Source organism: Cricetulus griseus, chromosome 7 (assembly GCF_003668045.3).
Source record: "Cricetulus griseus strain 17A/GY chromosome 7, alternate assembly CriGri-PICRH-1.0, whole genome shotgun sequence".
In the NCBI taxonomy this organism is placed as follows: Eukaryota; Metazoa; Chordata; class Mammalia; order Rodentia; family Cricetidae; genus Cricetulus; species Cricetulus griseus.
The window spans coordinates 15768617-15784516 of record NC_048600.1 but is presented as its reverse complement, the minus strand read 5'-3'; the positions used below and the strand labels follow the sequence as shown (position 1 = coordinate 15784516).

The following is a 15900-nucleotide window of genomic DNA, read 5'->3' as shown; positions in this document are numbered from 1 at the left end:
CAAATCAATTTGATTTAGTTGGATCTGAGACACTCAGTCTAAATACACTGCAATATGTATTAGTAACCAGGAGAGGCAGCTAGTTAGTAATTGTTACACTAGTTATTACTAACCCCAGCAATAATACCATTCTCAAGTTTAATTTACAAAACTAAAAACCACGCATGGGGAATTAGCTCAAAGTTGCATGATTAAATGAATAAGAACGGCTTGTGTAACTTTCAGTTTGTGTAACTTTTTAATCTCCACCTGCCTCACCCAGCCTAACAATTCTCCTGTTGGAATTTCGTCATCTTTGCACCTGTGAATTGACCTGGCTTTCAGTTACAAAGCTTTTAGGATAAAAATGGCAATCAGGCCAGGTGGTGACGGCACATGTCTTTAATCCCAGCACTTGGAAGGCAGAGGCAGATGGATCTCTGAATTTGAGGTCAGCCTGGTCTGCAGAGCAGGTTCCAGGACAGCCAATCAGATAAGAGGAAGAGTAAAAGGCCACGATAGCAGTACATTCTGGACCATGAAACCTTTCAGCAAAACTGAGTATGTTCACCATTTTTTATGTAATTGGCTGAAAAATGTTGATGGAGATTCCACTCTGAGAAATCAGTTCACCTTAATTTTTGTTACTAAAAACCAGATAAAATATGCAATGAATTAACTCTGGCATTTAAACCTTCAGAAAATTTTTAAAACTTTAGCTCTACCTTCTTTATCCAGTTCTGTATCTTTAACCTCCACATCAGGACCAGGTTCAATCTTCTCACTACTGCTACATTCCAGTACTTCTAGTTTCTCAGGATCATCATCTCCATGATTTTCATTCACAGTCTCTGGTTTGTCTTTTAGCTGTTCCTCCGAAGGAATCTTCTGTTCAGAACTAGACTTTTCTCCACCACCAGAGAGAGGAACTATTTCAGTTTTGCCATTCTGACACTCCAGAACAGGAATTCCTTCAAAACTGTCAGTGGAGGCGTCACCGTTTAGACAGCTGCCTTTAAGGAAGGGCTCTTTTCTAGATATCTGCTCAGGATTGAGAGAACTGTTGCTGTGGACAAGTAGAGATTCATTTGAACTTTCCTCTTCAGTTGATGCAAAATTCTCTTTTGTGCCTGCTCCACTGTTTAGCCTCTGACCCTGGTCCATATCCATGATATCACATGAAGATTCATCATTGGTCATAGATAAGTCTCCAGTCTCTTCTCCATTTTCCTCATGGCAGTCAGTGCTTACCTCAAACTCTCCATTCTCCAGCAACTTTCTGTCCTCTGTATGGTCATAGTCTGCAAACTTGGTGTCCTCCTCATCTTTCTTCAAATTATTGACTTTCCTTTTCTTAATAATTCCTTTGCCCCACTGTGATCGCCGCCTTGATTTTCTCCGAACTCGAACTATTTGATATGAAAGACAGGAAAAGAGCATGTAGAACTTAAGAGTGTAATTATATAGTAGACCTAAAAGAAAGTTGACCCATGCTGGTCGAAATGCAAACAAAAACCTTTGGCTCTTGTTATCCATGCAGACTAATTCTCACAACCTACAAGTAAAATGGATATGAAGTTATAGATGAACTCAGACAAATGCAAACTTTTAAAACTTTACTTACTGTATAAGTTTGCTTGTATTAACCCCTTCTGTTATTACAGATTCTATTTTATAGCTGTTTCTAATTTTCAACACTCAGGGACTAGCCATAGAATACATTTAGGGAATTGTCATATTACCAAGCTACCCAGAAATTTAGAGGTCAGAGCCTTGGATTTCTACCAGGAAAGTCGGTGTGTTGCCAGCAAGATCATGCAAAGATAGCACCTCAGCTATGGAGAAGAAAAGAAACCAACAACAACAAAACCCTATAAGCCACTGCTATAGGACCCAATAGTTATAGAAACCTTCACAAACAAACAAACACCTGCTGCTTCTCCTTTCAGAAAAAGACATTACTATAGGATGGATGATCATGAATAGAAGCAGTACAATAGGTCATGTGAACAACTTGGTCAGCAAACTGTTAACCTCCTCTAATACAACTGGTTTACCCAATAGCATCAACTTATTATAAAGGCATCTCCAAATATGTAGAAAAATCAAGTCTTCTGTTATTCAGGCAACAACATCAAAAGAATAATGAAGATAAACACTTAGTAATTTGAAAAAAGAGACCTACAAAAGCTGTATTCTCTTAGCTGACAGAAATCATGAGCTCTTTGAGTAGATAGTTGAGCTTCCAAGTGATATGTTGGAGCCAGTGATTTTTTTTTTTTTAATCTCCTTTATGTGTATCAGAGGTAGCTGATGAAGCAGTTTGACTCCACTGGGAAACGCAGATCTTTAATATAAGCTGATATTCCATCAACAGTGTATAGTGGGTTCACGTACCACTTTAAACCTTTAAACCCTTTCCAAGAGTACGCACAAATAAATTTAGTCATTATTATTCCTTCTTATTAGGTAACTATCATCTCCAAAATTCATTTAGTCATTTGACTCAAAATTTACCTTTTCTTAAAAATTCAATGTGATTTAAAACTCACTTTGCATGCTTTCTCCTCTATTTCTATCTTATATTTTGTACTTACAAGTTAATTAGTAGATGGAGAAAAAAATGTCTCTATTAGTCTAATAAAAGCTGATACAGAAGCTCAGGTGACAAACATCTACAACAATCATTAGCTAAAATTAATATAGTCCACATAGGAATGAAACAAAGATGGCCATCTTGCTCCAAAGATAGATGTAAGGCTTTCAGTATGAGACAACTAACTCTTAACACTAACCACTCTAATTTTGAGACCTGAAACCAAAAACTATTAAGAATTCTCAGTCTACTTTTTTAAGCCTTGGATCGCCAGAGCAAGAAAAAGACTGAACTCTGTTTAATCTAGAGCTAGTTCAGTTCTTTATATGTAACACATGACACAAAGGCCAGAAGCTCACTGAAGCAAGTATACTTTTTTACTGTTTGACACTGGTTAATATGTATGTACGCTCCATTCCAAAAACTAGCTGGGCAACACAAACTACAATCCATGGCGTTGGGGGTGGTGGGCATGGACTCAAAGTTGGGTAGGAAGGGAGGAAAAGGTGAAAAGGTGGTTACAAGAGGAGTTCAGGGAGAAGGATTAATATTTTCAAAGTTTACTGAATGAAATTCTCAAAGAATTAATAAAGGTATCATTGAGAAGAGATGGTGAGAACGTGTCCTATTCTTTGGGACCTAGTAGCATTACTTCTAAAGGTGAATTTTAGAACCATGAGCACCATGAAAGGAGAACTTTTAGTTTGGATGGATGCATCTTCACAGTGTGGACCACGTAGTAGCTAGCTGTGCATGTCTATGTGGACAGAATCCTTAACTTACCAAGTCCTTTATTTACCTAGGGTACTCTATTGAAACACCCATTTAGGGACAGAACATTTGAAGTCAATTTTTATTGTATCACTGAGGCTGTTTCCAAAGCTAAGACCATGGAAAAGCAACTGTCCCTTTGGGATATGTAGAATTAAGATTTGTGTTAACCAAAACAGACAAATGATGTGTCACGTGTGCCATCTACTGGTAAGACAAAACAAAACTCTAGAGATTTTAAAAGTATTTTTGTTCTCTCCTCCTTTCCTGTGGGTTCTGAAAATCAAATTCAGGTATCTTTGTCTGCTGAGCCATCTTGCCTGCCCTAGCCTAAAACTTCTTGAAGTTAATATTCAATATATTCTCATTGGTAGATGTTAGTATCAATGCAGAGACTATAAAGGATTCAAAGTTTAAATGAGAGTACTATATTATACAATGGAATACAATCTGAGATGCGAGTGGGCCAAATAGCCTAGTTACTGGTTTCAGAGCAACTAAATGCATCATTAAATCCTTTTTCAAACTTGCTCCATACGAATGTTACTTATTTAAAGAGGTCAAAGTTTTTTAAACTGGGTATGTGCAGCTCTCTGACTTCATCAGAGAAGAACTGTTGTGCAACTGACAGTTAACACAGAAATTTACAGTTATTCAGAGTGCAAAGAATAAGCACCAGTGTTGTACTCAGTCACATTTGTGATACTTGTATCACATTCCCTACTTACTTGCCCCCTCCAGCCCCCAGCTCAGGGACCATTACAGAAGAGAAAATGGAAAGGCTTGTAAAAGCCAGAGGTCAGGGAGGATCAGAGCAAAACAGTATCTTCTGGAATCTTCTGGACTTACCAGGGCCATCACACTCATGAACTCACAGATATTGTCTGTACAGGATCAGGCCACATAACACTATAGCACAGAGGCAGGAGGGGCTCAAGAGGCCCCATCCCTAACTGAGGAGCTACTGACAGTTGATAACCTCTGGAAAAACAAGAGTTGGGGTTTTTTAAGGGTGTAGCTCCTGGTAGGTTTCCCCCATGCTCCAGCAGATAGCCCCATACCCAGATAAAAGGACTTTTGCCTAATTTTTTTTCTAAAAAGAGGACACGAAATTAGAAGGGGTTGGGAATAAGAAATAGATCTAAAAGGAATTAAAAGGAGAAATGGAGTAAATATAGTCAAGTAATACTGTATGAAATTCTCAAAGAATTAATAGAAGTATATTGTTTAAAAGGTGGGTATGACTCATTCCTTCAAATTCACTATCATTTAGTAGAGTATACTATGGCCAGCTTTGTGCACAGAGCAATATCATCAAATTTAGACCAGAAGAACAGCATGTATCTTTCAAGACAGGCTATTAATGAAATATGAAGACTATGTAAGGAAGATGTTAGGTTCATTAACATTTGTCTTTCAGAAATACAATAGATCAACAAGAATAAGTTTTTATGAAGATCTAGAAACTAATTTTTCCTTCTAAATATATCAAACAAAGTAAAGACAAATAAGGCTGCTCAGATTTCTCAAACTCAGCATAAATTTTCCTTTAAAGGACCAAACTTCCTACTACCAAACTATCCATTTCTACATGATAATCATTGCACTTCTAACTACAAAGAGAATATCTTGCATATATCATGCAAGGAGTGGGAAATAAAGCATAGGTGGACAAAACCATCTGTTGCCTCCATCTCTATCCAAAATCCAGTGTTTAACGTTTCAAGTGTTTCAGATACCCTCCTCCAAAAGTACTAAGTATAGAAAATAGCAAATAAGGTTAAAGATGAAATTCTCATTCAGAATTTTACTTTACGGTGCCTCTGTGGAAAGACAGGATTAAAGAGCTATGGACAAAGGGCAGCATGGTTTTGTGCGTTGATCCTAGCAAATCTCAGCTATTGCCACTATTGGCCAACATGTTCACAAATACTCACATGCACACTTATTTGCAGAGTTGTGCCAGGCATCCATTGGGTTTCTTTGTTTGTGCCGAAATGCCTCTTCCACTCTAGTCTCTGTCTTACGGGCACCAGTGCCATGAGGAGTTATTTGTTCTGCTGTTACTGATAAGCCTGCAAGCAGCAGATAAGCAATACCTATTTAAATGTTCCCAGATGCATAAACCAAAAGTTTTTTTAAAATCTGAAATGTAAAACTGAGTTTAAAAGTCATTAATTATACCTAGACAGTTTGCAATTCTGCTGAAATTAGTATCTTTTGTTTTAAGATGGGAAAGTAACTTGATATTAAAATTATAAAAATACCTAGCAGGCCATGCTTATCACCAGGCCCAAAGGAGCCCTATTTTTCACTCATTTTAATTCCAAAAGTGATACATTTCACAATATGACTGTGGGATAATAACACTACAAATTGTCTAAAAGTCATGATCTCTGCTATCTTAGAATGTACAGTAAGTATATAGGGTCACTAAATTACATTCCCATGAACAGTTTCAACCTAGCTTGCGGAGGACTATCACAACAATGCCCTAAGTTTCACTTCCTGGCACCATCTTCCATAAAGTAACCATTCCATCTCAATTTTCTTCACTAGAATCTTTTCTTCCATGTGAACTTCAATGCCAATGCTTCTCACAGCTCTCTCTACAACCTAGCTTCTTATTTTAATCTATAAGAAGGATCCTTTATATGGATTGTTTTTAAATAATGTTATATGATAATTATTACATCTCTTTAGTCCAAAGCTCTCTAGCCTACTAGCCATATTTCTATCTGCCTACCTGATATCTCCAACCAGGTATCCTAAAAATAGGTCAAATTAAAGACAAATGGTTCGTCTTCACACACACACACACACACAGTTTATCTTATATATTCCCTGTTTTGATTGGCAGAATTGGTATCTACTCATTCATTCAACTAGCAATATTCTTTTTCTTCAAAGTATCCTCTACTGAGCTAGGGATGTAGCTCAGATGGGCAGAGTGTTTGCCTAGTATGTACTAAGTCCTGTTTGATGCCTAGTACTGTATGAACTGGGTCTGCACAAGTCTGTAATCCAGGTTTTCAGGAGGTAGATAGAGAAAGATAAGATTATCCTTGAGTACATAGTGAATTTGAGGGCAGCCTGAGCTATCTGAGAACAATTCTCAACAACAAAGAAAGAATAAAGGAAGGAAGAAAAAAACAAAAGAAAGGAAAGCTAATCCCACAATGTGTTCTCTACACATGTATCAATCATATGCTAATCTTGTTTAGCTCCATTCATTTGTTAAAATGCATATATGTTTTACCACCTTTTCCCCTAGCAATCTTACTAAGATACAGTTTTTATAACATAAAAAATCACCTATTTTAAGCATATAATTAAATATTTATAGTAAATGCACATTTTTGTAGTTACCCATAGAAATCTAATTTAAGATGTCTGCCCCAGGAAGCCATTACTATATGTGTAGCTCAACATACTTGCCATTTTACATCAGAGGACCACATTCAGTAGATGCTCTTTCATTACCGCTATTCCATGTAGCACTGTTTTTGAAGTCCTGTGTCATTTTTTTTTTTTATATTAGTACTTCGCTGAGTAATATGGACTATAGGCCCACTATGCTTTGCTACTCATTAACCAGGTGACGGACATTTGTATTTTTCCAGTTTTTATTTATTATGAATAACACTCCTATGAACATTCATGTACATGTTTCATGTGGGCACATATATATTTCTCTTGGATAGATTCCAAGGAAGAGAACTGCTGCATAATGCAGCAAATCTATGTTTGCCTCAGTGGAAACAGAAACATAGTTTTCCAAACTGGCTCTCACAGCTTTTAACTCAATCTTTCATTTTCCTAAAACACTGAGAACATGTTATTTCTTGCTGCTAAAGTGATCTAACCAATTCCACTGCTTAAAATCAATAGGCTCTTCTGCCACCGACACTTTTCTTCCTCCTACTAAAGTTCCTCAAGGATACAGCTGTACATCCAATAAACAAACCATATGCTCACATTTTGTGGCTGTAATTAAAAAATTACACATAAGTGTGAACACATTGGGGAAAATATTTATAAAAAAAAGTTTAAGTAGTGATATTAGATGTGAATTGTGAAAACTAAAATATCTTCAGTTATTAATGCAGATATAATATGTAAACCATTTAAGAAGAAATTTCTACTAAGAAATACTCTGTTTCTCTAACATATGCACTCAAAGCTGTCACAGGTGTAGTTTTAAAATACCGTTGAGAATTTACATGGCCCGTGTTAGTATCAGAAATTAATAAATACCAAGTTATTATGGGAGATGAGTACATTCTGATACCTGTGTCACAGGAAGATGAATAAAATGGACAATGCTTCAGTAGCAAATCTATTTCTCTAACTTACCTCTTTTTATTCTAGCTTCCTTAATTTCTTCACAGAGTTTATTAAATTCTGGGTCCAATTCAGCTGCAATGATGGCATGTGCAGTGTCCTTCAGGGTACAAGCTCTGTGCCTAATAATTTTGTCTGTTAAAAAAAAAAAGTTGGCATAAATTTATCTTAGATACAAATGGGATAAAATTAATGCAGGATGCCATTTAAAGAAAAATAAAAGATACAGAAATTTAAATTATAAGGACATTTTAGGTAAGAAAAGATTCATTTCAGGTGTGTAAAAATATGAACTATTCTATCAATTGCTTGGAAAATTGAACTTTTAAGACCTCAAAATACTAAGTATATTAAATCATTACCTCAAAATAAGGTTTTTAATTTCTAAAAATAAAATAGGATTTTCAATAAAATTTTCAAAGAATTGGGGATATGCCATATGCCCCAGGGCTGCACAAATGGATACCAGGAACTCAAGGGGCCAGTGAGATGGCTCAGTGGACAAGGCATTTGTAGTGTGAGCTTGGCAGCCTGACTTCTATCCCTGGAACCCATGTAAAGGTGGAAGAGAACAACTCTGCCAAGTGGGTCTGACCCCCTCGCACTCAGCATGGCATGTGCAAGTGTGCAGGCACACATGCACACAAATACAAACTAAAAGATTGTTTTGTTAAAACCACAGTAGCTAGTCAAAATTGTGCTGAAGAACACAAAATATTCTGAGTAAGGGGGATATCTTTTAAAATGTGACAAAAGCAGATAAATACAGAAAAACTACCTAATCTAAAGCATGCAAGATGGCATGTAAATTGTAGGCAAGGCCAACGGTGACAGTATATACTTATAACCCCAGCACTTGGATCACCAACTCCATGAAGCCCTAGCTACTTCACAGCATGATCTTGTCTGAAAAATATAGCAACAAACAAAGCCCAAAGCACAACATCGGTGGGCAGAAGCAGGGAGAAGCACCTGGGGTTCTAGGTACTACAGCTAAAGTGATACCATAGAAACCATGTCTGCCTCACAGGTCATAACAAAGACTGGGGTGGTGAACAACGCAATGTCAGTAGTGCCCTCTGGAGTTACAGGACTCCAGATGGGAAAAGGCAGATAAATGCAAGATAACTTAGAATAGTATGAGCCTGGCACAGTGGTGCACACCTCTAGGGAAAAGCAGAAGGATCCCTTCAAGGTCATTTTCTGCTACACAGCAAGTTTCAGCCCAGCCTAGGCAACATGATACCCTATCTAAAAAAAAATAATAATAATAATAATCCAAAATAAAAAAGATTCACTTTTCTCTCTGTAGTAAAGGCATGAAGTATAAATTATCTTGTTTATAGCATTTATGATTACAACTTACTGTGGAAATCTTATAAAAATAAATATAGCACATATACAACAATTGGTATGTTTCTTACTGATATATGTTCTCTAAACATTCAACAAACACTATCACTAGGAAAACTGAAGTAACAACTACACAGAAGCACATTAAATAATAAATAAATAAATAAATAAATAAATAAATAAATAAATAAGGCCGGTGTGGTTCCAACAAAATTACAATTTTGAGACTACATAGGAAAGTAGCATTAAATAAACAGTATCTCAGCTAGAGGGAGGAAGAATGCTTCCTGTTGCTATTCTAAAGGACCAGACTAGTTCCTAGCCCCAATTCAAGTGGCTCACAACCACCTGTAACTCTAGCTACATAGAAGCTGAGAATCATCTGGCCTCTGCAGACACAGACACAGATACACAGACACACACACACACAAAGGAGCACGCATGCAAATACCCACATAGATAAACACACAAATTGTTTTAGTCTTTAAAATAAATATCTCATACATAAAAAGCCTTCTCCCTCAAAAGACAAAACAAATGACAACAAAAATACAAAACACCAATCTGACATACGGCTGTAAAGAAAGTCAGCAGGGTTGGCAATGGGGCAAATTTCACCTGAGACCTAAGAAAGTTCTCAAAGAAGAGGCACTTGAATTAGCTGGTGAACAAGCTTCGGAGCTGCAGACTGAGGAGGGGGAACCACTGCAAGCAGGTACAGACTGTGTCACATCCAAGAGCTAGGAGAGTTCATGAAACTAAAATGGTACCTCATGGAGAGAACTCAATAAATAGCCAAGATGAAAACAAGTACCAGACCTTTTCCAAAACAGTTCAGAATTTATTCTACAAGCAATGAAAGGTCACTGGAGAGCCACGAACAAGGAAGTAACATGACTCACCCTGGCTGTTATCTAGAGACTGGACTGAGAGGGATTAAGACACAATCCAGAAGCATAAACACAAAGCTCTTTCTCGAAGTGCTAAAGACCATGACTTGATGGGTGATGGTTGTGATGATGAAAAAAGAGATTACAGATCTGAAATGGGCTCTCAACTATAGGAAAGGGTGATAAAGTAGATGAGGGGGTTGATAAGAATTGAAGATAATTCTCTAGCTTCTTGCAACCAAAAGGGGAGAGAAGGGCAAGTATTTTGGTTTTCAGATGCTTAAAAAATATCCCAATGGAGATATATAAGCACATGAACACAGGCTTAACAATTCTACTAATGACCAAAAACTACTGATTTTTTTTCAATCTGCAAAAAGATTTATTTTATTTATGTATATATGCACATCTGCATGTGCCCTCAGAGGCCCATGAAGAGCAGATGGGAGAGACCAAACTCACTGACTCATCTCAAAGAAGACGAGAAAAAACTTTGGTTGCTTAAGCCTCCTGGTCTGTCATATTTTGTAATTCAATGGCATACAGACCAGTATCTGCCACACAGGAGTCACATCACTGATGTATAATACTAACACAGGTTACACATCTCTGTGTAAGAAGTGTCACAGATGCCAGGTGTTGGTGGTGCACGCCTTTAATCCCAGCACTTGGGAGGCAGAAGCAGGCAGATCTCTGTGAGTTCGAGACCAGCCTGGTCTACAAGAGCTAGTTCCAGGACAGCCTCCAAAGCCACAGAGAAACCTTGTCTCAAAAAACCAAAGAAAGAAAGAAAAAAAAAAAAAGTGTCACAGACATTTTTATATACCAAGTATCCGGATCAATAATTAGAGCATGATAGTCATAAAAACTAACAGAAATGTAGGTGAGCTTGGTTAAGTCTGAAATTCATGAGGTACAACTATCACAAATAAAGTTGGGAATATACTTAGTAGACTACAGATGGTTCCAAAAAAAATGAGTGCCTCTGAGAACTCTGATCCCAGACAACTAATACAAAATGTTATAATTCTGAAGACTATAAGATTAAGGATGAATTTCAGCAAAATTGGTTGAATGATGATAGATCTAAGAATTGTCCTAGAGGCAAGGAAAGGGATGCATTATAAGCCCAACAATGCTTTGTGATCAAGCTTAATTCATGTCCTATCCCTAAGATAACAAATGTATGACCCTGGTCACATTTAGAAGCTGCAAGTTAAATTTCTCATCAATTAACATTAAATTTCTATCCATATCATCCTTGTTCGAGATAATCTGGTAAACATGTAGCCATATTTAACTTCCAAAGGCTTTTATCTTCACTGAATAAGTAGTTCCCCCATAACCCCAAATGGCCATGTGTTCTGCCAAGAAGAACATTGTAAACATTTAAATACTCATGGGACCTTGTAAAAGTAATACAACATTCATGCAGTTTACACTTGCTACATAACAGACCCTGAGGTTGTTTTACAGGTACATACATAACAAGTGGCTCTGCTGCTGCTGAGAAAAAATTATTCTCTTGTTGATTAAAGATATAAGAGGGTGGGGTACGAACGCAGGAGACATTACTGAGCAGAGTAGAAAAGTTCCAAGTATACCACATAAGCTCTACCTAAGAGTTAGCCTAGCATGATCAGCTTAATCCCAGTGTAGTACTCATGTTAAAAACAGCATCACACAAAGCCACTGCATGACCATGATGGGCCAAATGAAAACAAGATAACTCTGTAATTATACCTAAGCACAGAACAAAACATGAATACTGTCCCAAGCACAAAAATGACCACATATAATCATATTCTCACTAATACCTTAAGGGTGTTAGCACTGCTTGATTCTTCTGCTATGCAAATGAGAGAGAGAGAGAGCTCGCGCTGTTTATCTGATCCTGACCTGATTTCCCACAAATTAAAAATTCTGTGTTCAATGGCCCTACTGATGTTGACTAAACAAATAAATTTTAGGTTAAGTTCATTTGCTAACTATTCCATCAATCTGAACAAAATTAGAATCCATTATAAGAATTAAAAGGAAAATGAAAACTAAATCCCTGACAAAAACATAGTGCCTAGAACTATAAAACCTTCTGGCTTAAGCAGTGTTTCCAGGTGGTTTACTACTTTCTCAGAGTTCCTGAACACATTCATCTATCAATCGGAAACAGGCACTTTGCCCTAAGTATCCTTACCTCCGGGGTCCTTGTCTGGATTGTATTCTAAAGCATTGCTACAGATGAGGTCAATATCTTGCAGGAAATCTTTAGCTGTTAGATAATTATGTTTATCAATTTTAGTTATTACTGTTGATAAATCCATTGGTTCTTTGATTACTTCAAGATAATCTGAAACCTAAAACAAATAGGACACTTTAGAATACATCTGGTTTTTTATGTGCTTTAGTTCATAAAAGCACTAATTAAAAAACAATACTTTAAAACAAATCTAAGTAGTTAATTATATAAAAGTAAAATTACAATGCTATTTATTCTACTAAAGTTACTATCTGACATACTTTCCATGAAAAGCTTCATGGTGTTCTTGAAATCTGAAACCAAAGTCAGTATGTGGGTTTATCTGAGAAGAGAATGTGTGGGTAAAGTACCCAATAAGCATCAGTAAGTATGTTATCTCAAAAAAAAAAGAAAAAAAGAAAGAAAGGAAGAAAGAAAGAAAGAAAAAGAAAAGGAAAATAAAAACAGATTTTTTTTCATACTAATAGGGAATTTCTGCTATGTGTTTCTAATTTTTTTCAACAAAAAATTTCTTTTTGAACTGTATAAGGCGAACCATTTCATGGAAAGTATTTTCTACTCCTTTGGAGTCATTACACACATTTTATTTCAGTTAAAAAAGTATTATTTTTTCTAACTTGTAAAAGATTTGCTGGACTTGTCTCTACATAGAAATGATTCTACAGCAAGACACTCAGACAGGATTTATACATTAAGTTTTATGTTTTAGTGTCACATAACCAGTAAGGAAGGATTAGCAACCTATGTCTCTTGTTTTCTCAAGTGGAAACCTCAAGTCAGGTAGTGAGCTGTGATCTGAAAGCAGTTTGAGCTATGTCTAAAACTAGCTCAGGACCAACTTCTAGGCAGTTTCTACTGTCTTCAAAGTCAGAGTTTGTTTTCATATAGCTTCTGATGACGCTGATGCCATGATTTTAAGTTTATTCAAAAACATGCATATCCATGCATGCATGTAATTTGCATATATGACTGTCAGCTTTAAGGGGGATTTTATGCAGGTAGGAGTGGAACTGTTAGTTGGGACTCTCAGCTATGACCCTGGTATAAAAGTGGAAACAAACATTTATAAACACAAAGGTACTCAAAGTTCTATACTATTAACAGTATGAAATTTTAGCACATGCTTAATCAGTATTTTTTTTAATGTTTTGCTTTCTGCAGATGAGTTTAAATTTGATAGTTTTTTGACACTTTTTTTTGTTTTGTTTTGTTTTGTTTTGTTTTGTTTTTCGAGACATGGTTTCTCTGCGGCATTGGAGGCTGTCCTGGAACTAGCTCTTGCAGACCGGGCTAGTCTCGAACTCATTTTTGCCACTTCTAATTCATCATTTGTATGCTTTTATGTCTTAAACCACTTAGATATTTATTATCTTGTTTTCCCTTTTCTATTCTTGCCCAGATACTCCTTGCTTTGAGAGCAAGACCAGAATGAATCTAAGACCAAAAAAAAAAGGATCATAACATTAAATAAAATTTTTACCTAAACCTTAGTTAGCATTTCTAATCCTTTCCATTTCCTTACCATGATTTATAGAACTTTTATTCTCTTAAAAATGGATGACAATTGAAATCTGCCAAAGTTTTGTGATTAGGAAGAGAAGTTTCTTGAGCAAGAAGAAAACTAGTTCATCTAAGCATGGGAAGCTGGATCTCCTTTTAACAACCTTCAGGGCCAGGATATAGCTTGGTGGGTGGAACACTGGCCAAACATGCAAGACCCTGAGCTTATTTTTTAGGGCGATAAAAAGAAATCTTTAAAATTAGCCAATAGTTTCAGATGAAAACACTATATGGAAAAACATAATCTACAAATTTGTGAGGTTTATTTTAAGCTAAAAGCATATATTAGGCATATCTTACATGTCCTGTTATTCCAGTGTGAAAAGGCAGAAGGTAGCTACGATGGAAAGGATGAAAGACTTGGGCTATCAAGTATGGTGGTACATGCCTATAATTCCAAAATTTAGAAGCTGGAAGATTACAAATTCAAAGTCATCCAGGTCTACATAATGAGACTGTCTCAAATTAAAAAAAAAAAAAAAAAAAAAGACTATGGGCTTCAAATTTGAAAAAACTTCCAAAACTTGGCTATGTCACTAACCATCTTCCTCAACTCTAACACTAGAAAAATAATAAAATGACTTTGCATGTTTTTCAAAAAAGTATCAAATGGACAACTACACATTGTAGATAAACATTCAAATAAGAATTCTGACAGTCCTTTTACTCCAAAAGAAGGGAAAGATGTGTATTTTCAGACTTGTTGAAGGGAAAAATATAACACTAACTTATTCTTCCCAGTCACAGATGACGTAATGGTTCCAAAGGAATCTGCTCAGGTCCAAAAACACAGATTTCACAATTAGGACACAACATTAAACTTTGAATCATTTGATAATTCAAATATTTTCAATGACAAAAAAAAAAACTAAAACACCAAAACTGCTCAAACATGGAGTCTGAACTATAAGGAGAAGGCCAGTAAAGATTATACTGTGGTCATCCACACTATATTATCCCAGGATAAAGTTTTGTTTTTTAATTGACAGCATCCTAGTATATTCCAAATGGAAAATTCTTTTTCTCACCATCACAAACCAAGTTCCACAATTACACAGAACAATACACATACAAAGTGAGGAATTTTCCACTGGGAGCAGAGGAAATCTTTGGACAGGACAGACTTAAGTGCATGGGATGTGCTTAACTTCCAGCAGTGACTTAGCAAGAGGTCTTTCTAAAGCAGAAAGCCTAGGACAGGAAGAGGCTTTGCCACCTCTTCTCACAGTTAAACAGCTAAGGAAATGCCAGTACTGGCACCACTGCATTGATACCAATGTACTTTTAAAAGTAGGATTTATCCTGGAATAAAAATAGTCTATTATGGACAGTTCACAAAAGTAAATTTTAATCCTCCTCTTGCATTGAAGAGTAGGTTATCACAGAGAGCAATAATAATTAAGAGGACATATTCAAATTGGTCACTAATTCCACTCAAAAGTCACCAGGTGTTTGCTGGTGACACTTGGTAGTTATCACATGGATTAAAATTTTATAGGCTAGGGGTAATATTCATCCATGCCTTTGCTTTTTTTCCTTCCAAAAAAGATGTCAATATTTTTTTTCTTTTAGCCAGTTCAACTTCACTGTTTGCACACTACTGAAACAAGACCTCTTCAATATCCACCGGTTTGCTGAAGATGTTAAAGCGTTTATCTGTGGCCAGCCTCTTGGTAACATCCCTGAGAAACAACCGCAATTCTCTTAATGTATTTTCCTCCTGGTCTTCCATCCGATTTTTTTCTGATTCTGATAACTGACGAGGAGGAGATGGTAGTGCAAGAGGAAGCACTTCCATAGCACACAGAGCTTTTAAAAGGAGAGAGAGAGAAGAAAAAGTTTTAAAATTTCAGCATGGTAAACCAGGACTCAATTGGACTTCTTGCATTCTCCCAAAACAATCTTTAAAGAAAAAGAAATTACAAGTATAAGTGAACCATGAAAACACAGTAAGTAAAACTTCAAATGGAAATTAAAAGAAGTAAGAGAATAACTTCACCTCACTGGATGACTCACAATTCTAGCCCTCTAAGAATCCTACCTGCATGTTTTGAGCACCACAAGTAGGGACACTGAAAAACACCTACAAGGATGGAAGAAAAGAAAAGTAGAAACTATGTGTGCATGCACACGTGAGCATGTATCTGTAT

The 15900-nt window shown here is 36.3% G+C and overlaps 1 protein-coding gene across 3 annotated transcripts in view; it reads right to left on the bottom strand.

Moving 5' to 3' along the window:
• Positions 1-15900, bottom strand: part of Atad2b (ATPase family AAA domain containing 2B) — a 126834-nt gene that overhangs the window by 15518 nt on the left and 95416 nt on the right. For 2 of the 3 annotated variants that reach the window (XM_027424598.1, XM_027424596.2), the window contains exons 21-25: positions 15363-15559; positions 12128-12287; positions 7703-7825; positions 5284-5421; positions 705-1388 (exon numbers count right to left, since the gene is read on the bottom strand). In XM_027424598.1, coding sequence (XP_027280399.1) covers positions 705-1388; positions 5284-5421; positions 7703-7825; positions 12128-12287; positions 15363-15559 — 1302 coding nt within the window. The remainder of the gene's footprint in view (positions 1-704; positions 1389-5283; positions 5422-7702; positions 7826-12127; positions 12288-15362; positions 15560-15900) is intronic. The other variant, XM_027424597.2, reaches the window with a different exon arrangement.